This window comes from Ascaphus truei, chromosome 7, assembly GCF_040206685.1.
Source record: "Ascaphus truei isolate aAscTru1 chromosome 7, aAscTru1.hap1, whole genome shotgun sequence".
In the NCBI taxonomy this organism is placed as follows: domain Eukaryota; kingdom Metazoa; phylum Chordata; class Amphibia; order Anura; family Ascaphidae; genus Ascaphus; species Ascaphus truei.
In genome coordinates, this window is record NC_134489.1 from 31,291,565 (window position 1) to 31,316,315 (window position 24,751).

Consider the following 24,751-nt stretch of genomic DNA (forward strand, 5'->3'; position numbering starts at 1 on the left):
AACGTCTTGTATTCTCTCGATTGCTACACTTTCTCAACACCTATTCTGTACAAGACCCTCTACAATCTGGCTTCCGCACTGCTCACTCTACTGAAACAGCCTCACTAAAATAACTGACGACCTCCACACTGCCAAAGACAGAGGTCATTACACTCTGCTCATATTACTCGACCTCTCTGCAGCATTCGACACCGTGGACCATCCTCTTCTCCTTCACATTCTCCATACTCTTGGTATTCGGAACAAAGCTTTAACCTGGATCTCCTCTTACCTCTCTGCCTCTGCCTAGGGGTCACACTTGATTCCTCTCTCTCATTCTCCTCTCATATTCAAAACGTTTCTAAAACTTGTCGCTTTTTCCTCCGCAATATCACAAAGATACGCCCTTTCCTCTGTTAGTCAACTGCTAAAACTCTGACTCAGGCCCTCATTCTCTCACGTCTCGATTACTGCAACCTCCTGCTGTCCGGCCTTCCTACCTCTCACCTGTCTCCCCTACAATCTATCCTAAACACTGCTGCCAGAATCACTCTACTCTTTCCTAAATCTGTCTCCGCATCTCCCCTCCTGAAATCCCTCTCCTGGCTTCCGATTAAATCGCATATCTCACACTCAATTCTACTGCTCACTTTTAAAGCTTTACATTCTTCTGCCCCTCATTACATCTCAGCCCTAATTTCTCGCTATGCACCATCACGACTCTTGCGTTCTTCTCAAGGATGTCTTCTTTCTACCCCCTTTGTATCTAAAGCTCTCTCCCGCCTTAAACTTTTCTCACTTTCTGCCCCACACCTCTGGAATGCCCTTCCCCTCAATACCCGACTAGCCCCCTCGCTATCCACCTTTAAGACCCACCTTAAGACACATCTGCTTAAAGAAGCATATGAGTAGCACTGGATAATCATGGACACATGACACAAAGCTTGGCCCCCTGCAGACGCACTTACTAGTATTCCCTCCTACTGTCTCTGTACGTTCTCCCTACCTACCAATTAGATTGTAAGCTCCTCGGAGCAGGGACTCCTTCCTTAATGTTACTTTTACAGTATGTCTGAAGCACTTATTCCCATGATCTGTTATTTATATTTGTTATTTATATGACATGTATTACTACTGTGAAGCGCTATGTACATTTTATAGCGCTATACAAATAAAGACATACATACATACATACATACATCAAGACAGGAGCTCAAGAACCTTGGGATATACCCTGTAAAGAACATCTATTTGCAGAGACTAAAGCTTCAATGTACAACATTGTGGAAGTGTTGTCTCCATGGGAAAAGAAGAATAAGATGAATAGGTTACAAAGTTATGGGATGAAATTGTTTCAGTATTTGGAGGAGTTGAAGGACAGAAGAAGCGGCAAAATTGGAAAGAGAAGCAGGAACAGTGATGCAGAAGGGGAGCATGTAAAGACTGAAGGCCAAGATAAGGAAACAACAATAATTTATTTTGGAATTCAAATTCTATAAACCTTTTTCCATTTTCAGATTTCATATCCGGTATTACCGCTTCCTCCTATCGATGGTGTACGCCACCATGGAGATTAACAACATGCCGGATTTCCTGCCCAATGTCACACTGGGTTTCAAAATCTATGACGCCTGTTACAATGAAGTGAGGTCATTAATGGGGACAATGTGGATTTTATCAGGAAAGAAGGACTTTGTGCCAAACTTTCATTGCAATGGGAAATTTAAGCCATCTGCTATAGTTGGAGACATGCCTTCAAAGGCCTCAGTGCCTGCAGCCCAAATCTTGGGCCTCTATAGGTATCCTCAGGTAAGCAAGAAATAACTCCTAACTTTTAATACTCTGCTGTAGACACTGTGCAAGTCCGAATGCTGGCAGATTCTATGATACTGGAGTAATCTTTGTGAACAGATGAAACTGTTGGTTCTGGCCCTCTTGCCTTGTGGGTCCCACACGGCATCCTCTCTGTAGCCGCAAGATTCCAGCAGCCAGACTAATGGCCCATCGGATTAACACAGCTGGGTCCCTGCGTTTTAATGGGACTCGCCCGACGTGAATCCTATCAGTCTCGTCCTGTCTGAAGAGACACACTAAGAGAGAGACTGAATCAGTCCTCTACCAGCGCGCTTCTAACAGGGGATTTCTGGGGTTTTATTTTATTTTAATAATATATTATTGTAGCAAGCGGTCTCCAGAGCTGAATCGCATTGATTTCAGGACTGGGGCCCCCCTGCTTCCCAAGTTACAGGCCTGTTATCAGGTGCCAGTATCCCAGCACCCCTGTTTAAATTCTCCAGGCTCACGGCCCCCGTAATCATGAGATTTAACAAAGCAGAGGGATACCAGCACCCCATGATGGGGCCTGTAACTCGGGATTTTGTTTTGCGAATTGGTCTAAAAGAAAATATGCGGAACGGATTCAGACCAGTTCGCCCATCTCTTATTATGGGTTCTAAATTATATAACAGTGTTGATTCATTCTTCCTGTTACTCCATTATATATATATGTAGCCAGGTCCCCCCTGCCTGTCAAGCCCCCCCTCACCTTGCTGGCGATCGCGGGTGCCGCCGAGTCCAATGGCGGCCCCTGCCAGCCGATCGCAAGAGTGAGGGCGGTCAGGATCCTGCTCGGGGGTTGCCGGGGACGCGTGCGGCAGGTTGCCAGGGCCGCAAGCGGGTTGCAGGGCTCCCGGTGCTCCCGAAGCAGGGCGGCGAGGGCGCCGCCATCTTCTTGCTGTTTGCGCATGCGCAGTGCAGATCTCGGTGCGGTGGCCAGCAGGGAAGTTTGCGCAGGCGCAGGAGACGTGTGCGAGAAGCAGCCAATTGGTAGAGGGCTCACAGAAGGGACTACATCTCCCATGAGCCTCAGGAGCGCCCCACGTGACGCCAGGGAGCCAATAGGGCTGCAGCATCTCCCTGCAAGGGAGATTAGATAAATTTCGCGGGCTTGGAGCACGTGAGGCAGTCAGCACCAGGAGCAGCCAGGGGAAGGAGGTAAGGTGCAGGAGTAAGTGACTCCCTACACTAGGCCAGCAGCCCCCAAGGCCCAAGATAGCCCTGAGCCACCCAGTAGTATTGAGTGTTGTAGGGACAGGCCCCAGGTTAGGGACCTTGTCACTTACTATCCAGAGCCAGTTAGGGACACAGCGGACGCCGCGTGTCTATCCAGAGGTTTGGGCTCAGACCTTCGCTGCTGTTGCAGCAGCCATCCGGGTGGGATCCTGCATTCAGCCGGCATCAGCCTTCGGATCCTTTGTGAAGTTCCTTGGCAGGCCCGGGCACCGGAGTGTCCGGCAGGTAATCCACAAGTGCACCAACGAGTCCTCTCATATTGAAACGGGACATAGTGGCTGCGCAGTCACACATACATATCTCACTTGAAGGGTGGGGTAATACTGTGTGGGGTTACTGGACACTGGGTAGGATCATCCGGTGGGGGTGTAGGGGAAGGTAGCATACTGAGAGACACGTTAGTTAGTGTCTCCTCTAGGGAGGGACACCTGTTGATTATTGAGTGTTATGCTTGAGTACGGTCACGCTAGTAAAAGCATTTTGATTACACATACGGTGTGCTGAGTATTTGTATGTGTCCTGCGAGGAACAATTCCTGCTCTGCTGGGAACCATCGCAGGTGGAGGCGCTGCACCGAGGACAGGGTTACACATAATATACTTGCCCCAGGTTCCCCGTGGCAGAAGCTCAGCCCTCCTGTGAGCCTAACAGGTAAAGCACCACACCTGGTAACTGTAGGTTCTCCGCACTCACACTATACCATATGCTCTTGGGTGGGGGAATACCCGTTACATTTGGAGGCGCTGCTGAGAGCAGTCCTGGGGTGCCCTGTTCCATTTTTTGTCAAATTGTCCTCCATGTTTGTAAAGTCCGGACACGAGTTCCTCGCCTGGGCCTTGAGGCTAGATCTAAGCCCCCTCCATGTGGTGGCCGTAGAAGGCCTTCCCGCAAATATATCAGATGAGGAGGTCTGTGATCATGTGCGTAAAATCCCCTGGTGGCAGTACGTCCTTATTATTGATGCAGATCAAGGCCCCATGTTCATGTGGAGCTCGATGCTTTTTGTGGTGACATACTCATGGGATATATGCCTGTCAGAGGCACCGTCCGCATTGTTTATGCCAGGGTGCCCCCCTGAGGGTTACCCTTTTGTCTACTCTGACCCAGCGCCATGGCAACTTTCCCCAAGTTGGCAGCGTGTACGTGGTGCTGCGCTCAAGGCGCAGAATGACTTTGCAGAAAACTGTCCGGGATGGCGGGAAAACCTAAGCCCCACCCCCGCCAACTGAGTGACGCAGTTCAGAGCAAGAATCACTCCTTGAAAGAGTGTGCTGCCCCTCCTTCACATCCCACCAGGGGGAGCAAGCACAGTGAGCTTCAACCAGACACTGTTGCAGAAACAGATTATTTTCCCTCTGAGGATGAGATAGACTGTCAGGGTGTACACCCTAATGCATATGTGCCCTGGTGAGCGCCAGGAATAGATGTCCTTGCGCTAATGTGCCCCTGCCTGCAAGAAGCCTATGACAAGGGAGCCGACCTTTCCCAGTTACCGCTAGACTTCAAGACAACCGAGGTGGACGGAGAACTGTGTATGCAGTGTTTTAGCCCCACCTGTGACTGTTCTAGAGGTGCACTGGCGTGGGAGCCCGAATGTGACTGCTGCGGTGCATGTGTCTTGAAGCCTATTATACCCCATCCTACGGAACCAGCCGAGAAAGAAGAGGAGGAGCCTGACCTCTCTACTTAAGTGAGTTATGCTGGTAATCAGTCTGTTCTAATTCCAGAGGCCTCAGAGGACTCGTGTGTCCAAACCCAGGTTGCAGACACGGTTCCAGACCCTCTCAAAGGGGACGTCCTAGTGGTAGAGCAGGGACCTCTGATGGCGGAACCCGTGGAGAAAGAGGCGCCTGATGTCTCCACCCCGGGGGTCAAAGCCGCTGCTAGTCCACCTACCACGACGGTGGAGGTTGTGGAGGGCCCGTGTGCCCAAATGGACATTCTAGATTCAGGTCCTGAACCGGAGCCGCCAAAGGCCGAGCTACCGATGTTGGAACCCCAGATGTTGGTTCCAGACCCGGTTCCCGAGCAGGAAACACAGAGCCCAGACCAGCAGATTCCGGAATCACAGGGTAAGGTGTCTATACCCCCGTCTTCTTTTAGTGATTCCAGCTACCAACCACTCATGGTGATGCACCTGCCGGCGGACCACTCTAGTGAAGTCACTGAGCCAACTATCTCAGCGGATAAAGAGCCTGCTGTAGATGAGGTGTATCCAGATGCTGCCGCTTGCTCGGATGTGGGCCCGTGTGCCCTACTGTGGCCCCGTGTGCCCTACTGTGGCCAGTCCGGTCCTCTACGATGATACCATCGGTCCCCAGCTTGGGATCAGTACCTGCTGACAACGACAAGGGTGAGTTGACTGCCCCAGAGGTGTTGGGTGTGAGCCTCCAGGTGACCGCGGAGCACGATAGCTCCTTAAGTCTGGCTACAAGGGCGAATGGCTCCACTCGGCATCGCGTCCTGGCAGATGTGTCCCCCTTAGAAGGTAGCTGTCCAGTGGTGCAAGTGTAAAAAATGCTGTATGGTGCTCAGAAACATAGATCAAAAGCTGCAATAAAGTCCTTCAACAGAATAATTCCATGTGTAGAGATCCTAGGGGTACCAGGAGCATTAAACCAAACCAAAATCCTGTGGGATATGACACCTATTTCCACTATGACACGATGGCCTGGATGGAGTTCCACTATTGTAAGTAACAACTCCCACTAGCTAGTGTCCAGTCAGATATATCGCTGTGGAACAATAAGGTGTAAGGTGTAAGAGTAATGTTACTCACGGCTGGGTGGTCTTCCTGGTATACCTCCTCCGGTAGGTGCATCCGGTCTTCCAATGGTCACAGCAAACAATATAGGAAGGTTGGAGCACAACTGAAAACAGGGTGGAAAAAACAATCTGCAAGAGAGTGTGTGTCCCAAAAAGGTTTAATGGATCACTGTATGTTTATGGTTTGATCCATTAAACCTTTTTGGGACACACACTCTCTTGCAGATTGTTTTTTCCACCCTGTTTTCAGTTGTGCTCCAACCTTCCTATATTGTTTGCAGTGGTGCAAGTGGACCAGTACCTTCCGCCTATCGTCCAGGCGAAGAGAACAGTCAGACCCATTGTGATGTCCAGTGAAGCACAGATGGTACCTGACCATGTACCAGATGAAGAGGAACCCTTTGCACGCCAGCGGAGTGGTGAGGAACCTCCTTACTCCCCACAGGCTCCTGATCTGAGTGTGAGCCCGTGCACTCCAACCCAAGTGGTCCCAGGACTGGGATCCAATGCTCCCGAGGTTCCAGCAAGTAGGTGGACTGCCCCAGAAGTGCTGGGGACAGGTCCCGAGACAGCCGAGGTGGGAATTGACAGCGTCCCCGAGGACCTGTTGGCCACCGTGAATCACCGCAGTGGTAAGGTATCTACCCTTTACCCCCTGCAGGGTGAAACCGAGACATTGCCCAGTGCTCACTTCCCCGTGGAAGCCTTGCAAGTATGTAGGGACAAGGACTGTGTGGCGAGGGATTTAGTGAACATTGCCTTCTTTAAGCCCAACAGGGAGCGCTCCATTCACCATGTGGTGGACTGTGGAAAAGGTCAAGACCTCCTGGCCTATCGCATCCATGCCGCGGATGGCCGGGTAAAGGTCTGGCCCAGAGACATGCTACTATTCCGTCCACCAGGGGGAGGAAGTAGTAAGAACCCTGTGACTGTTATCCCCGAGCGTGCTCGCCAAGAGATTCTCCCGGGGGAGGCTCACAAACGTAAAAGTGAGGTACGCCCACATGATCAGTTTGGGGCACCCCACAAATGGTCTCAGCAATCAGCAATCACTCAGCTGGCCTCGGGTATTACTGTGGGTGTTATGTGGTGTACCAAGTCATATAAAGGCCATGTGATAAGTTGTATTTTCTATGTTCTGCATTTTGATTATATAACGGTTGTACATGGTTATGTCGGCTACCCAAGCAAGGTCGTTGGGATTTCACCAGGGGGAGGATGTAGCCATGTCCCCCCTGCCTGTCAAGCCCCCCCCCCCTCACCTTGCTGGCAATCGCAGGTGCCGCCGAGTCCAATGGCGGCCCCGCCGGCCAATCGCAAGAGTGAGGGCGGTCAGGATCCTGCTCGGGGGTTGCCGGGGACGCGTATGGCCGGTTGCCAGGGCCGCGAGTGCATTGCAGGGCTCCCGGTGCTCCCGAAGCAGGGCGGCGAGGGCGCCGCCATCTTCTTGCTGTTCGCGCATGCGCAGTTCAGATCTCGGTGCGGAGGCCAGCAGGGAGGTTCGCGCAGTCGCAGGAGACACGTGAGAAGCAGCCAATCGGTAGAGGGATCACAGAAGGGACTACATCTCCCATGAGCCTCAGTAGCGCCCCACGTGACGCCAGGGAGCCAATAGGGCTGCAGCATCTCCCTGCAAGGGAGATTAGATATATTTCGCGGGCTTGGAGCAGGCGAGGCAGTCAGCGCCAGGAGCAGCCAGGGGAAGGTGGTAGGGTGCAGGAGTTAGTGACTCCCTGCACTAGGCCAGCAGCCCCCAAGGCCCGAGATAGCCCTGAGCCACACAGTAGTATTGAGTGTTGTAGGGACAGGCCCCAGGTTAGAGACCCTGTCACTTACTATCCAGAGCCAGTTAGGGACACAGCGGACGCCGCGCGTCTATCCAGAGGTTTGGGCTCAGACCTTCGCTGCCGTTACAGCAGCCATCCGGGTGGGATCGCCCCGGACGGTAGCTCCTGCATTCAGCTGGCATCAGCCTTCGGATCCTTTGTGAAGTTCCTTGGCAGGCCCAGGCACCGGAGTGTCCGTCAGGTAATCCACAAGTGCACCAACGAGTCCTCTCATATTCACACGGGACATAGTGGCTGCGCAGTCACACATAAAACCAACGAAAAAAAGACGGTGCAAAACAGCGCTAAACAATAATATAAATGATAACAATACTTGAAATGAATATTGCAGGCAGCCTGGCAAATACTGACTGTACAGTATTTGTATGTGTCCTGGGAGGAACAATTCCTGCTCTGCTGGGAACCATCGCAGGTGGAGGCGCTGCACCGAGTACAGGGTTACTCTTAATATACTTGCCCCAGGTTCCCCGTGGCGGAAGCTCAGCCCTCCTGTGAGCTTAACAGGTAAAGCACCACACCTGGTAACTGTAGGTACTCCGCACTCACACTATACCATATGCTCTTGGGTGGGGGAATACTCGTTACATATATAGCAACTGTAAATATTCCTGTATATTCATTTGCATGTCTTAGACAGGTCTGCAACCCTGTCTTTCACCATTATCACCCAGCACACAGCACTTCCACTGCAGCAAGGGATTCTGGGAAATGACATGCAAATGAGCACACAGTGCCACCTTTTATCTCATGCTCACATTACATGAGCAACCCTTAGCCAATGCATGCTGCTTTAGACACAGCATTTCCCAGAATCCCTTGCTGCAGTGGAAGTGCTGTGTGCTATGTGATAATGGTGAAAGACAGGGTTGCAGACCTGTCTAAGACATGCAAATGAATATACAGGAATATTTACAGTTGCTTTATGCTTTACTGTGGAGGGTTTTAGTCACTTTTCTTACCCACCATAACCTTAATAAGTGGGGTGATTACTGACTCTTATCTCATTTGAGCAAATGTCAGCAACCAACCAACCAACCTCACACTGATGATACCCTTTAAGGTTGAAACATGTTTGTGAATGGGTTTACTGGTTTTGCATCTCCCAAGCCCTTGCTTAAAAGCTGTGTCTAAAGCAGCATGCATTGGCTAAGGGTTGCTCATGTAATGTGAGCATGAGATAAAAGGTGGCACTGTGTGCTAATTTGCATGTCATTTCCCAGAATCCCTTGCTGCAGTGGAAGTGCTGTGTGCTGGGTGATAATGGTGAAAGACAGGGTTGCAGACCTGTCTAAGACATGCAAATGAATATACAGGAATATTTACAGTTGCTTTATGCTTTACTGTGGAGGGTTTTAGTCACTTTTTTTAACCCACCATAACCTTAATAGTGGTGGTGATTACCTACTCTTATCTCATTTGAGCAAATGTCAGCAAGCCAACCTCACACTGATGATACCCATCAAGGTTGAAACATGTCTGTGAGTGGGTTAACTGACTTTGCATCTCCCAAGTCCTTGCTTAAAAGCTGTGTTTAAAGCAGCATGCATTGGCTAAGGGTTGCTCATGTAATGTGAGCAGGAGATAAAAAGTGGCACTGTGTGCTCATTTGCATGTAATTTCCCAGAATCCCTTGCTGCAGTGGAAGTGCTGTTTGCTGGGTGATAATGGTGAAAGACAGGGTTGCAGACCTGTCTAAGACATGCAAATGAATATACAGGAATATTTACATATATATATGTTGTTATATATATATAAAACCTCTTTTTAGCTTCAAAATTCTTTAGCACATTGAGAGGTTAATGAAACCATTAATATTTTGTCTATTATCTTGTCTATCAGGTCAGCTATGGCTCAGTTCTCCCCTTTCTCAGTGATAAAATACAGTTCCCATCCTTCCTCCGGACAGTCTTTAATGACAACAATGTAGTTTTTGCCTTTGCTCAGTTGATGATGTACTTTAACTGGACATGGGTGGGTGTCATCACCACAGATAATGACCTGGGAAGGTCAGGTAGTCAGCTGCTAATCAAAGAGATTGAAAAGAACGGTGGCTGCATTGCATTCCTAGAGACTCTTCCTACCTACAGCTCCATGGAGTCTGTCTTCAGAATTGTAGATGTTGTTAAAAAATCAAGAGCCACAGCGATTGTTGTGTATTCAACCATGGAGAACCTCATCCCTTTAATGGAAGAGGCTTCCTTTCATAATATTACTGACAAAGTGTGGGTTGGCCGTGACATCTTTTCCATTTCTTCAGATTTTCTCAAAAAAGACATTTTAAAAACCTTAAATGGTAGCCTGGGGATCACTATTCAGAGTGGGAAGATTCCAGGCTTCAAGGAATTTCTTTACAGCATCCATCCTTCCAAGTTTTTAGATGACATCTTCATGAAGACATTTTGGGAGAATGCTTTTGGCTGTATTTGGCCAGCAGAGGAGACCAACAATTATACATCTACAAGTACAAAACCATCTGAGGCAGGAACCCCTCAGTGCACCGGCAAGGAGAGACTGGACAGTATTGATCCATCTTTATATGATGTCTACAACTTTAGATTCACATACAAAACTCACACCGCAGTTTTTGCATTGGCTCATGCTTTGCACCAGATGAGCTCCTGTGTACCAGGTCATGGACCATTCAACAACGGATCTTGTGCAGATATTTACAATCATCAACCTTGGCAGGTACAACCTAGCACATAAATACAGATGTACAGTTACATGCTTTTTTGTTTTCTCTTTATATATGTTGGGATATTGTATATTATGATATTGTGCATCCACAATGTAATTGAACCCTATAGACCAGCTATGATTGCTTGGGATATACTAGGATAACAAACAACACACAGAACCCCAGCAAGCTCTTTTTGGGAACCCCTGTGCCCCCACAAAATATATATGTATATAAGTGTCAAAAAGGAGAGCTATTGAGCATGGCAAATGTATATAACAAGCAACAGAGAAGCTCAATGCTACATCCAATATGACAAAAATACACAGTAAAATACTTATATATTCTCTTGAAAAGGGTCATTTAGTTTAACCCTTTGGCCAAAGCATTGTAAGCCTGTGTGCCACGACAAGGCAGACCCAATTCACAGGTCCTAACACTACCAGATAAAATACTAATAATGTATACATCTATGAGGATTAAAAACTGTAGTTCAGTTTTCAAAATAGAAGTACAATCTCTCAGAAAAGTGATCCCTGCTTTAATGATGTCTTTCCTTTCAGCTGCTTCATTACGTCAAAAAAGTAAAGTTCAACAACACTGCTGGGGAGACGATATTTTTTGATGAGAATGGTGATGCTCCCATGTATTTAGATATCTTGAACTGGCAGCTCTTCCCTAACCGGAGAACTCAGTACGTCCACATTGGCAGCTATGATGCCAGTGCTCCGATAGGCCATGAACTGCAGATTGACCAAAGCAGAATCTTATGGAATGGAGGACAGATTCACGTAAGTATTATAATACAGCTCTCAGTATAAGGTGTTAACTTTGTTTGAAGGAACTTTTAGCTGCTTCCTGATGCAAGTACAGGTCGCTATTTATACTGTAAATTCACAAATAAACTCATTGTTATTTATAATAAGTTGTACTATATAACTGTTGTGAATGTATTGTACACAAGCCTACAAAAATTACCTGCACAAAACCTACTGCTATCTCCGTCCCTTCTTCACCCTCTTAGTGTGTCCAAAATAGTATTGAACAGCAGAGAAACCTGTTTGTGATAGGTTGCGTCCCAGCTTTTTATTTAAAGAAGCAGCAGCATCGGACCCTGGGAAGAATGAAAGAGGCTTTTGCTGTTCTCTGAACCTTCTTTTTATTAGGTATTCCACATTCAGGTGTACAACAACGAGTTCCCTCAGCGTGATGTCTCCAGCCACAGAGTAGCCAGCAATATCTGCATTAGAAAGTTTGCATCCTTTCACTGAAGTTCCACAGACATCCTCATATATAACTTCATAGCAGCAATAAGGAGTGCAGAAGAACAGCAAAAGCCTCTTTCATTCTTCCCAGGGTCCGATGCTGCTGCTTCTTTAAATAAAAAGCTGGGACGCAACCTATCACATATGGTGGCAACGGTGGGATCATTGATGCTGTACCCAACATCCAAACCCTATGGTCCCTGATGAAAAGGACATAAAGGTAGGTAGCAGCTTGCCTAAACAGATGAAGATCTGACTCTTCCACTGGAATCTGCCAATAGCATTTGTAAGATCCAAAGTGCTGATATAACGTGCCTTACTCACTAGATCCAAAAGCTCATCGATGCGGGGCATAGGGTAGGCATCAAAACGGGCCACCTCATTTAATTTTCAAAAATCTACACAAAATTGTACTGTTCCATCCTTTTTAGGTACAAACACTATTGGGGAGCACCATTCTGAGGTAGAAACCTCAATAAGCCCCATTTCCAACATTTGGTGCACTTCTTTTTCCACTATCTTTTTCTGCCTCTCAGGGATACGATAGGGACGGGTATGGATAGGTCTTGCATCCCCAGTCTCTATCCTATGAACTGCTTGTGTTCCGAATCCAGCCGCAGCCTGCTCCTTACCTCCTCCCCCCACCACCGGCATCCATCCCCCGCCACCGGCACCCACTTCCTCCCTCCTGAGACCCCCACACCTACTGGTCCTCCACACCAACCCTCCACAGCATAATCAGTTTTGGGCCTACCCACGTGGTCCTCCGAGTCCCAACCTGCTCCTCACTCACCCCCTCTACCGGCATCCACACCACCCCACCCCCTACCGACACCCCCTCCTCCTCCTGATGCCAGCTCCGCTCTGATCTCAGCAGCCGACACCAAAGGTAGGAAGGGGGAGTGGGATGGGGGGGGTGAGTGTGGGAGGGTGAGTGTGGGAGGGTGAGTGTGGTGTGCTGTGTAGTGTAGTGTGCTGTGAGTGCTGTGTGCTGTGAGTGCTGTGTGCTGTGAGTGCTGTGTGCTGTGAGTGCTGTGTGCTGTGTGCTGTGAGAGTGTGTTGTGAGTGCTGGTAGTGTGTGCAGTGTGCAGTGAGTGCTTGTTGTGTGTGTAGTGTGCAGTGAGAGTGTGTGCAGTGTGCAGTGAGGGTGTGTGCAGTGTGCAGTGAGAGTGTGTGCAGTGTGTATAGTGAGTGTGTGCAGTGTGCAGTGAGAGTGTGTGCAGTGTGTGCAGTGTGTGCAGTGTGTGCAGTGTGTGCAGTGTGTGCAGTGTGTGCAAGTGAGGGCAGCGTGCAAAAAAAAATGTAAAATATTTTTTTTTTTTAAATTCGGGGTCCATGCTCAAACCGCGTTATAAGCGAATCCGCGTTATAGCGGATCATGCTATAACGGGGATGAGCTGTAACTAATTTCTCTAACATACCTCTTTGGTCTGTTGAAAGTTCTTCCCCAGATGTTACCTCATCCTCCTTAGCTTCCAACTGTAATCTCTGATATGCCTCACCTGCCATATCAGGTTCACACTCTCTCAGGACCATCAAAGACAATTTTTCTCTCTCTTTCCAACCTTTTAACAAATTAACATGGTATATGGACTGGTCCCTTCTTCCTGGTATTCTTACTTGGTAGTTCACAGCCCCCTTTCTTTCCACAATGGTATATGGACCTTGCCATCTAGCTACCAGTTTATTATCTCTATCGGGCAACAAGAGGAGCACTTTACCCCCAGGATTTAATACCTATCTCTGGACTTCTTGTCATATCACACTTTCTGGTGTTGTTGAGCCCCCTTCAAATTTTCATTAGCCAGATCCTGCATCCGGATAATCCTTTCCTTCATCTGGGTAATATATCCAACTACATTATCCCTCAAAGGATCCCGCTGCACCCAGGAATCTTTGATTAATGCTAGCAGATTCCGGGGTTGCCTTCCATAAAGTAGCTCAAACGGGCAAAATCCTGTTGAGGCTTGTGGTACTTCCTTGTATGAGAACAATAAATAAGGCAACCACTGGTCCCATTTGTTAGACTTCTCACCTACCACCTTTGTAATCTTCATTTTAGTGTCCCGTTTAGCCTTTCTACTAAACCATCAGTTTGGGATGATATGGGGATGTACGTAGGGTCTGGATTCCCAACAACTGATACACTTCTTTCATTAAGTTTGACATGAAATTTGACCCCTGATCCGTGAGAATTTCACGAGGGATTCCTACCCTTGCAAATACTTGAATAAGAGCATTCGCTACATTCTTAGCAGTAACACTGGGCAAGGGAATTGCTTCTGGATACCTGGTGGCGTAATCACATAGTACCAGTATATACTGATTACCTTTAGAACTTTATTGTAAAGGACACACCACATCCATGGCGACCCTGTCAAAAGCTTCCCCAACTACCGGTATAGGGATCAATTTCCCCTGATCCATGATGTTTACTGGAGCCACCTGTTGGCATATAGGACAAGAGGCACAATATTCTCCCACATCCTTATGTACTTTAGGCCAAAAGAAATGCATTAATATTCTACATAAGGTCTTGTCTCTGCCCATATGACCCCCCATGGGAACCTCACTTGCCAGCCAAAGAATCTCCTTCCGAAATACTTTTGGCACCATGACCTGCTCCACCTGCAAAGAAGACTGAGGATCCTTGCGGACCCTGGTTAATACACCCTGCCGTAATACATATGATGGTATAGGCCCAAACTCCCTTCTCTCTTCAGTCTAGATACCACCTGCTGAAAAAAGGGTTTAGTGAGCTGTCCTGCTGTTGCGCCTCTACAATATCCTTGCCCCAAACATTATTGACCTCGTCCAAGTCCTGCACCCCTAATTCTCTAGGACCGAGTGCTTTGTCCTTTCTTCTTTGCCTATGGGATTTCCTGCCTCTCCCTCCTTCACCAAAGATCTCTGGGTGAAAAGGAAAAAGACCCTCCAAAGAAGTTTTCAAGGACATGTCCTTCTCCTTTTCTGCCTGCTTCTTTTCTTGGGCCCTTGTGGTAACTGCTGAACAGTGTGTCAGGGCTGCTTGTACTATTGTGTAAGTTAAATGCATGTTTGTTTTCTGGCATCAAGTGCACCACCTTTCTCTTTCGCTTTTGCTTTTTTCTTGGACCAGCGATCTTTTTTTTCCCCTTTACCTGAAACTTTACTAACCTTTAATGTGGTGTCCTGAGATCAGTCAGTATAATGCAGGTATGGTTAATGTTAAACACAGTTTGATGTTCTGAGTGCATTCAAGGAGGTATCTTTTGTTTGTTTGTTCATCAGTATCCCTATCCTCTTTTGCACCAGTATTTGGCACTATTTACTTATCATCACTATTGTTACTTTTGCTGATGCGGGAGCATCCCCCACCCATCTCTCTCCCCCCCCCCACCCATCTCTCTCCCCCCCCCCACCCATCTCTCTCCCCCCCCCCACCCATCTCTCTCCCCCCCCCCACCCATCTCTCTCACCCCCCCCACCCATCTCTCTCACCCCCCCATCCATCTCTCTCCCCCCCCCCCCACCCATCTCTCTCCCCCCCCCCCCATCTCTCTCCCCCCCCCCCATCTCTCTCCCCCCCCCCCATCTCTCTCCCCCCCCACCCATCTCTCTCCCCCCCCACCCATCTCTCTCCCCCCCCACCCATCTCTCTCCCCCCCCCACCCATCTCTCTCCCCCCCCCACCCATCTCTCTCCCCCCCCCACCCATCTCTCTCCCCCCCCCTTTGTTATAGTTGATGTTACACAGCCATGGGCAGTCTCTGTTAAAAAGAAAAAGGGCGTTTCCTTCCTGCATACCATTCAGGGAAGATTATACCATGGTATGGGGGGGGGGAATTAAAGTAAGTTATACTGAATGTCATTAATTTTGCAGAGTAAAGACATGCATGGGATGTTTGTGATGCTGTAGTTACTGTTTTTTTGGGGCTTGCTATAGAAAATCGTATGTTGTGGGAAGTGTATTATGTTTGCTAATTGTGTAAGTTTTGGGAGACAACTCCCCTGTGTGGTTTACTTTATTTAGTTTTGTCCTAATTAACCAGTAAAAAAACGGAGGGGGTTTCTTTTCCTGAGTTCTTCTGCACTCCTTGTTGCTGCTATGTGATATGAGGATGTCTGTGGAATTTCAGTGAAAGGATGCAAACTTTCTAAAGCAGACATTGCTGACTACTCTGTGGCTGGAGACATCACGCTGGGGGAACTGGTTGTTGTACACCTGAATGTGGAATACCTAATTAAAAGAAGGTTCAGAGAACAGCAAAAGCCTCTTTCATTCTTCCCAGGGTCCGATGCTGCTGCTTCTTTAAATAAAAAGCTGGGACGCAACCTATCACACTGTTTCTAATACAATTTAACAGAGTATTCTATAAAAGTACAAACGAAAAACATATACAGTAAGGCAAGATTCGCTAAGCTCTGGTAAGGAGTATCCAAGCTAGATCTTTCGTTAAAGTCAATGGCAGTTGATGTAGGATGGAGCTCCCTTATCAGGCTCAGTGATTTCTAACTTTAGCCATCCTTTATATATAAGGATATATAATCAGAGACTGTGCATGAGATCAGTCTGAGATCCAAGACTGGAACATCCGCTAATCATGTATAGTTTTAGGATTAAATAGCTATGCAAAACTCCCCCCTTCCCCCCAAAGATAAAGGCATATGAATTTTGCACATGACTTTATCTGCTGATATAACTCAACCGGTCAACCCCATTGGTAATGGGATATTAGGGCTATAGAAATCCCAGTTTGTACAGGTAACCCCAGAAATTGAGTAAAACGTTTGAGATTGAAGTTTAGTGGTCTTTTTTATATCTGTGTAAATAAAAGCGGCAGCAGGGATAAGATTTTGGAACAAGAATATACATCATGCACTATACCATAATGGCTATGTACTCTGAACTATAATACCACCAACCCAACACTTCCTAACTGATTCACTGCAACCACTTATATTTCCATGCTTATATCATGGCCATAGAGAACAGACCTTGTGCTTGTGTTGATGCTATTGATCTTGATATATAGACTCAATAGACACACGCAATTGTATTGTACAATGGACATAACATAATTCTTCTCAGCTCACTTTCTTCCAGGCTCCTTTATCAGTCTGCAGTGCCCCATGCCCAAAAGGCCAACGAAGAGCCACACGCCAAGGGCAAAAGATCTGCTGTTTTGATTGTTTACCATGCTCCGAAGGGGAGATCCTCAACCCTGCTGGTGTGTAATACTTACCCTTACTGTACAATTACTGCACTTCAAACATTTGTTACTAATTTAGTTACTGAAAAATATTAGCAATTCATTACCCTGAAATCTATGGTTAATCATTCCTATACCTGAAGGCTGGATTGTGTAATCCCGGGGTGTATTGCTAATAATAATAATAATAATAAATCCGTAAAACGCGAATCGCCCTTTTTTCTTTTGATTTGCTGAAATCTGCGGACCACAGGACCCGGACGATTCACTGGGGATCCAAATTCGCCAAACAAATTTGCCCATCTTTACGTATCACTTTACTTTGCAACATAGGAATAGGGTGCAGGTGTCTGCTCCTAATTACAAATTCTCAAAAAATCAATATACTGTAGACATACTATAAATAACAGTTTGATGTGCATGAAGAAATTGGAAAACAATGGATTAGGAAACCATGTTGAAATCCTTGTGTGAATTTGGACAACTCTTTCTTGGAACCTATTAACTTTAAGCGAGAAGTACGCTGCTGTACTTGTAGAAAAGAGAAATCCCTTAGTGGTGCACTACACCTTGTAGAAATGATTTAATTTAAACTTCAAACTTTAATAGACATGGTTTTAAAACAAAGGTGAATATATAACAGAAAAAAACAATCAAACAGTGTTGATAATATATACAGGGAAAGTAGGATGGCATACAATGTCTCAGGTCTCATTCATTTATGAGGATCTCTACACCTTGCTCAGTGATAATTGAGGATGCTACGGTTTCTTTATTGAGACTACTGAGAATCTCTCATGATATAATTTAGTTTGGTAGCAAATATACTATTTATTATCAAATAGTGTCAGTTCTCTCCTTTGTACATTGATCTGAAATATGGCGGCTTGACAGAATTCTCTGTGTAGCAGATGTATCTCGTTTTGTTACAAGTATCTATTCTGATAATAACCCCTGAGTTGTTATGTTACTTATCAGTTGTATTGGCTACATAAGAGGTGATCTTATCCTGTCAAACAGGATTTCCCAAATGAGTCAGGTTAAGAGACCTCTATGCACAATGGCTACTAAGGCATGTAAGCGTATATTGTATATATTCTCCAGTGTGTCTCTGCTGGTGTGTAGCTCTTCACCCAGAAGCACCTTTGATCAGCCCGCCAGCAGCTCCAGCAGGTCCACACAGGCTCACATAGCCTCTATCTTCTTGTCTCTTCAAATCGCCAACAAAAAAAAGACTTATCTGCTAGACCACTCTCCCTTATATAGGGCTTATTGCATATCTATAACATTGAGGGGGCTGACATCCAATTAGAGCATGGATTGTAATCGCTCAGCCAATGGGAGTCATGCCTATGAGTTTGAGTTTGAAATGAGTATGAAATGAGGTCTAGGTGAAACAAAGTCTTTCTCTGAAGATAGCAAGTCCACAGCCCTTCCCCCCCAACCATGTGCCACAAACCTGCATGTCTGTGCAATAAACAAAGGGAATCCCATTACTTAGCCTGGTTTCATTGAAATGCTAATCCACATCTGGCTGTATAGACATTAATACAGAAGGTATAAAACACAATACACTATCTTAATAAACTCATATCTTTTGGGAAAACTTATACCTGTGAGGGAACTGCGTCTGGGATACTTGGGATCAAAAACTAGGAGTCTGGGGGACACTGTATAGCGCCAGTGTAATTCTCCTTTGGTTTCCCCAAATAGTGCCTGCACACCGGGGAGAATTAAGGGACTACCAGTAACTCAGCTCCCAGAACTCCTGCAAACAAATCGAATATATTTTCACCCAAATATCCCACCTAAAACGTAGACTCCTGAAGTCTCATGTCTCTAATACAGCGGTGCGCAAACTGGGGGGCGTGCCCCCCGTGGGGGGTGCAAGACTGTTCAGGGGGGTTGTGGTGGTTGCAGAGGCCCCGTGCTCTTCCCCCAATGCATTTAAATTAGTGCCGAGGGATCGCGTAAAGCCTCTACAACTTCACTTATCTTCTCTTTGGCGACACGGCGCCATGGCAACATGGCATCAAATGATGCCGTGGGGTCATGTGACGTCATGTTGGCATGGCAACGTGACATCACGTGACCCCGCTGTGTCATTTGAAGCTAGAGAGGAGGTAAGGAGAGCAGGGAGGGAAGCAGGAAGGGGGGAGCACGGTGGAAAGATTGTGCACTGCTGCTCTAGGATACCGGGAACCCCAAAAGCCCCTAAACATGTCAGGTTTTTGCTATACTTTATATGGGACTTCCATAGCCCACACCGTCCTTATGTACAGACAGGTACCCGCAAATTATTCACTATTTGTGTGTAACATAACAGTTCTACTGGCTACTCCGGTCAGTAACACATACACAGTTTTTTTATCCCTACTTGCTCCCCAATATCCACCCTTAATCTCCTGCTCCCAATGCCCCTGTCTTGCTGCTATTTCCTAATAGGGATCCTAACTATACCTAGCATCCCTAGCATACATTCTTGCAGGGGACTGTAAAATGAGAACAGAAATATAGGGAAACACATCAAGGCGCACAATTAGTCCCAAGAGCTTACACTTCAGCCCTTGGCGTACGGTTTCAGGGGTAAACGGCTGGACATGACCTTTATTAATGATGGCTGGCTAGCCCATTTTGTCACACTATTAACTTTGTCATCAAGACAGGAGAACTGATTGTGTTGTCTATGCTACTGTATATACTCTATGTAAAAACTCAGTATCCATTTTAATCAAATAATTATTTTCATTATTTTTTTCTAGATAACAGTGAATGCCTTAAGTGCCCAGAAGATAAATGGCCTGATACCTTAAAAGAGGTGTGTGTGCCAAAACTCATCCAGTTCCTCTCCTATGAAGACTTTTTAGGAGCCTCTTTGGCTGGTATTTCACTCATTTTGTGTTTGCTCACAGTTTCTGTGCTCTGCTTGTTCATAATAAAGCGCAAGACTCCCATAGTAAAGGCCAACAACAGAGAGCTAAGCTACCTCCTCCTCATCTCCCTCATTCTCTGCTTCCTCTGCTCCTTGGTATTCATTGGCCGCCCGACCATGACGACCTGCATGCTTCGCCAGGTGGTGTTTGGGGTCATATTCTCTGTTTGCCTTTCCGTGATACTGGCCAAAACTATCACTGTCATCATGGTGTTCAGTGGTACCAATCCAGACAGCAGTATAAGAAAGATGGTGGGATTCAGGATTCCCAGATATATTGTTCCTTTCTGTACAATGGTCCAGATAATCTTGTGCACTGTCTGGCTAATCAGTTCTCCCCCTTTTGCAGAGCTTAATATGGCAGCAGAAATTGGAACCATAGTTATTGAATGCAATGAGGGATCCAAAGTGTTATTTTCATGCGTCTTGGGCTATATGGGTCTCTTAGCCTTTATTAGCCTCTTAGTGGCATTTCTGGCCAGGAATCTCCCTGACACCTTTAATGAAGCCAAGTTTATCACTTTCAGCATGCTGGTTTTTGCCAGTGTTTGGGTGACATTTATCCCAGCTTATCTCAGCACCAAAGGCAAACACATGGTGGCTGTGGAGGTTTTTGCCATCTTATCTTCAAGCTCCGGGCTCCTTGTTTGCATATTTTTTCCAAAATGCTACATCATTATAATTCAGCCTCAGATGAACAGTAAAAAGTATATTACAGGGAGAAGCAGCAATAAGAGAGGATTGTGAGTAGGACCTGGTACATCTCACTCACTAATCATCTCAACCTGACTATACGGCTTAGATCTGAAAGACATGGCTATGGAAACTATAGCTCAGGGTTAGTCCAGAATGACCATTGATGAATGTGCACAGATACAGTACAGGAACATCCAGTACATGAGAATAAAAGCATTTTAAAATTAGTCAACGTCTTTATTAAAATTTAGTCTCACAATGATATATACAGTAAGGTATGCTGAGGCTTACCAGCGTTTGGTAAATTTGGGCCGTGGAACTCTACAGTAAAACACCAGATGGGAGTAAGAGGAAAAGTTTGCTATATAGCAGTTGCAATCTCAATTCACTGAACATATGATAACCTTGCATTCCCCATAGAATTCAGAAAGTTGTCTTAACTATTTCTGATTTCATTTTGTATAGCCATATACTGTAGATCTACACATGCTACTATAAACATTTTGAGGCAACATTTTACAATGGATGTAGTCTGTCTTTATCATTGAGATATCCAAGATTAATTAAATGACAAAGATATTTATTTCACATTTTTGTCTTATGTTTATAATCTGAAATAAAAAAGATATAAATTTACCGTACTGTGTTGTGTGGTCAATCAATTCAGTGCTGGGATGAGCTTTTTTACGTTTACACTAGTTTTAAGAATGGCAAAATAGGGGATATCTTGGCATGGCTTGCAAACTTAAAATGCTTTAGCCAAAGAATTGAACTAAATACAGGCATACCCCGCATTAACGTACACAATGGGACCGGAGCATGTATGTAAAGCGAAAATGTACTTAAATGTACTTAAAGTGAAGCACTACCTTTTTTCCACTTATCGATGCATGTACTGTACTGCAATCGTCATATACGTGCATAACTGACGTAAATAACGCATGTTTAACAAGCTCTATAGTCTACCTGCTTGCACACAGCTCCGGTACAGTTAGGGAGCTGGTATTGCTGTTCAGGACGTGCCGACAGGCGCATGTGTGAGCTGCCATTTGCCTATTGGGTGATATGTCCTTACTCGCGAGTGTACTTAAAGTGAGTGTCCTTAAACCGGGGTATGCCTGTAGTTAACCATATAATTTGTCATATTAGATGTATCACTGAGGCTTTTTGTTTTTTGTTATTTTACTTGAGGTCACAATCTCCGTAGCAATCCTTTTTGACACAACTATATATGGTGTGGTGAGTTTGTGTTCTGAGCTCACAGGGGCTGTGTGTGTTGGTAAAATTTCTATTGGTAAACAATTTGGAGATTTGTGACCCTTCCTCCCTGGTTTAAAACTTGCTCATCCCACCTGTTAAATGGCATCTCTTTTATGCGCCTGTGAATGGCCAGTCTATTAAGACAGCTCTCCCTGAATTAAAGAGTTTGAGAACCTTTTGCGGGTGCAGTAGTGTTAGGACTTGCAAAAGAGAGAATACTTTGGAGTGATTTGCAGGCTTAAAATGCTTTGGCCAAATAATTCAACTAAATTAAACTCACTTATTAAAAAAATGCATACATATTTAACCTTATAATTTGTCATATTGGATCTAGAATTGAGGCTTTTTGTCCTTTGTTATAGTACATGAGGTCACAAGCTCAGTAACACTCCTTTTTGACAATAATATACTGCTGCGGCAGCTTTTATTTTAAAACTTTTCGAGGGCTTAGCGGTTGCATTTTCTAAATTCCACGCGCTTCCCCGCATTCATGCCGCATTCATGCCACAGTCGCGCTGCCCAGCACCCGCGGCAGATCCGCGGTTGATTTGTTTAATTATAATAGTTCGGATTTAATTGTGGGCAATTCTTCGCGTATCCGCCAGGTGGCAGATATCCATTACTTGTAATGAATCATAATGTGTACAGACAGTAATGTGTCGACTTGCAGGTGTTTATAAAAAAAACCACAGTGGTCCTTTGTGAATTTACCTTGGTACTGAAGAAGTTCCAATACCGTATTAATTTAGGTGTTTCATAATAAAAACTCAATGCACAGTGTCTTTTTTTTTTTTTTTATAACTTTGGTTTTATTGGGTGAAATACATCTTACATGATAACACCCTCCAATATCTCCAAATATATCACCATAATAAAAGCTTTCATTTTTGTTTTATACAAACCTTCCAAAATTTTGACGAACTAGACTCACAAGACGAACAGGGGGGGAAGACATGCCCAATAGATACTGGGGCAGGGAGGGGGGGGGAAGGGAGGGCTGGGGAAGGGAGAGGAGGAGAGGGGGGATGCTCCGTGAACGATCCAAACTGCCGCTGTCAGGTGGGCTTCCGCGTACTATGCTTCTTTTGCTCCCCCTGAGACCCCACCGGTCGTCTTCACCTCCATATATCTCCCATGGCCTGGGTCTCACACCTGCTCTGGGCTTACGGTCACTAAGCTGTCAAGGATCCCTTTCATTACCGGAGAATGCATTTACCGGTAATCATTGCAGAATTGTGGTGATATCTATTCCCGGGATGTCTGTCTGTGCCAACCAAGGCTCCCAGACTTTTAGAAAATTTGAGCCGGTGTCGTTGACCAGACTCGTCAACTGTTCCATCCGGCACACAAACCAAATTCTGTTTCTAATCTTCGGGAGAATTGGAATCTCTGTTTGTTTCCATACTGCTGCGATCTCGCATCTGGTGGCAGTGGCCAGATGTGCTATTAATTTATGTGTGGCGTTTGAAAGCCCCTCGACTCGTCTGCCCAATAGGAATAGCCACGGGTCTAAGGGGATCTCCACATCCAATAGTCTTTGGAGCCAATCCTTAATTTCCTCCCAAATGGGGGTTATCTTTGCGCAAGACCACAGCATATGAAACAGGTCCGCTCTCTCCCCGCACTGTTTGGGGCAGAGCGGGGAGTAGCCTTTGACAAATTTAGATAGTTTAGCGGGCGTATAATACCACCTCATCAGGACCTTATATGCATTCTCCTTTAATGTGGTACAGATGGAGCTTTTGGCCGCCACCTGCAGGATCCTGTCCCAGTCTTCGTCCTCTAAAGTCCCACCTAGGTCTGCCTCCCACTGTCTCATGTATGGAAGTCTGGGTTGATCGTCCGTCTCCGGGCATACTACTTCCCTGTACATTCTAGACGTTGGTCCCCTTGTGTCCGTATCTCTTGAACAGAGCTGCTCAAAATTTGTTCTCCGAGGCCGAATAGGGGCTTCATTGTAGAAGGCCCTAATCTGGAGGTATCTAAAAAATTCCGTGTTAGGCAAATTTTTCTCTTCTCTAATATGATCAAATGTTTTTATGTGTAGTCTGCCCTCCAGATCTTTCAGACGGAGATATCCTGCTTGGATCCATTTTGAAAAGATCGTACTATCCATCCCTGGAGCAAAGTTTGGGTTCCCCCAGATAGGGGTCATTAGAGAGTGTAGGGACGTGAGATGGCATTTGAGCTTAACTGCGTCCCAGACCTTCAAGGAGCTAGCCATGGTCTGCAGAGGTGTCTAAATTACGGCTCGACTCATACGGGGCAGCCAAATTAGATTCTTAATATCTATTGGTGAGCAACATTCTTTTTCTAATGCTACACACCGGCGAAGATTCGGGTCTGTGTGCCACTGCACAATCTGGCTCAGTTGCGCTGCTTTGTAGTAGGCGAACAGACATGGCACCCCCAACCCTCCTCTCAAGGTCGGCCTCCTCAAGATTGCTCTATTAATTCTCGGGTTTTTCCTATTCCAGATAAATTTTGTTATCAGGGACTGTAGCGAGAGGATATCTTCTCTTACCAGGGGGATCGGGAGGGCCTGGAAAAGGTACAGCACCCGTGGCAGGAGATTCATCTTAACACTGTGTATGCGGCCTATCCACGAGATACTGCACTCCGCCCATTTCCCGATATCCTCACGAAGAGTCCGAAACAACCTGGGATAGTTAGCTTTGTACAAAGCCTTATATTCTTTTGTGATGTATACCCCTAAATATTTGATCATAGAGGGTTGCCACTTAAAATTGAAATTTAGAGCGATTAATTTTTCTACTTGTTTGGGTAAATTTATATTGAGGGCTTCCGATTTGGCCTGATTAATTTTGAACCCTGAAATTTGTCTAAAGGTCCCCAGAATTGAGAAGACGTTGGGCAGGGAGGTGAGAGGTTTTGACAATGTCAGGATCACATCATCTGCGTAGAGCGCCACTTTGTGTGATTGCCCTTTTACAGTTAGTCCCGTAATATCCGGGTTGTTTCTGATATGTGCCGCCAAGGGTTCCACGCATAGGGCGAACAACAAGGGGGACAACGGGCATCCCTGGCGCGTGCCGCTCTTAATT

At 46.1% G+C, this 24,751-nt stretch overlaps 1 protein-coding gene across 1 annotated transcript; it reads left to right on the forward strand.

The window, feature by feature from the left end:
- Positions 1–1,530: 1,530 nt before the first annotated feature.
- On the forward strand, positions 1,531–20,477 carry LOC142498504 (extracellular calcium-sensing receptor-like). The gene is made up of 5 exons (XM_075606738.1): positions 1,531–1,788; positions 9,504–10,352; positions 10,905–11,132; positions 16,693–16,816; positions 19,561–20,477. The coding sequence occupies exons 1-5, from the start codon at positions 1,531–1,533 to the stop codon at positions 20,475–20,477; spliced, it is 2,376 nt and encodes a 791-aa protein (XP_075462853.1).
- The last annotated feature ends 4,274 nt before the right edge of the window (positions 20,478–24,751 follow it).

Bases quoted from the DNA above. Each gene is read 5' to 3' on its own strand.
- LOC142498504 (XM_075606738.1), top strand. From the start codon at position 1,531: ATGGTGTACGCCACCATGGAGATTAACAACATGCCGGATTTCCTGCCC. The intron at 10,353-10,904 runs GTACAACCTAGC...CTTTCCTTTCAG, and splicing joins ACAATCATCAACCTTGGCAG to CTGCTTCATTACGTCAAAAA. The intron at 16,817-19,560 runs GTGTGTAATACT...ATTTTTTTCTAG, and splicing joins GGAGATCCTCAACCCTGCTG to ATAACAGTGAATGCCTTAAG.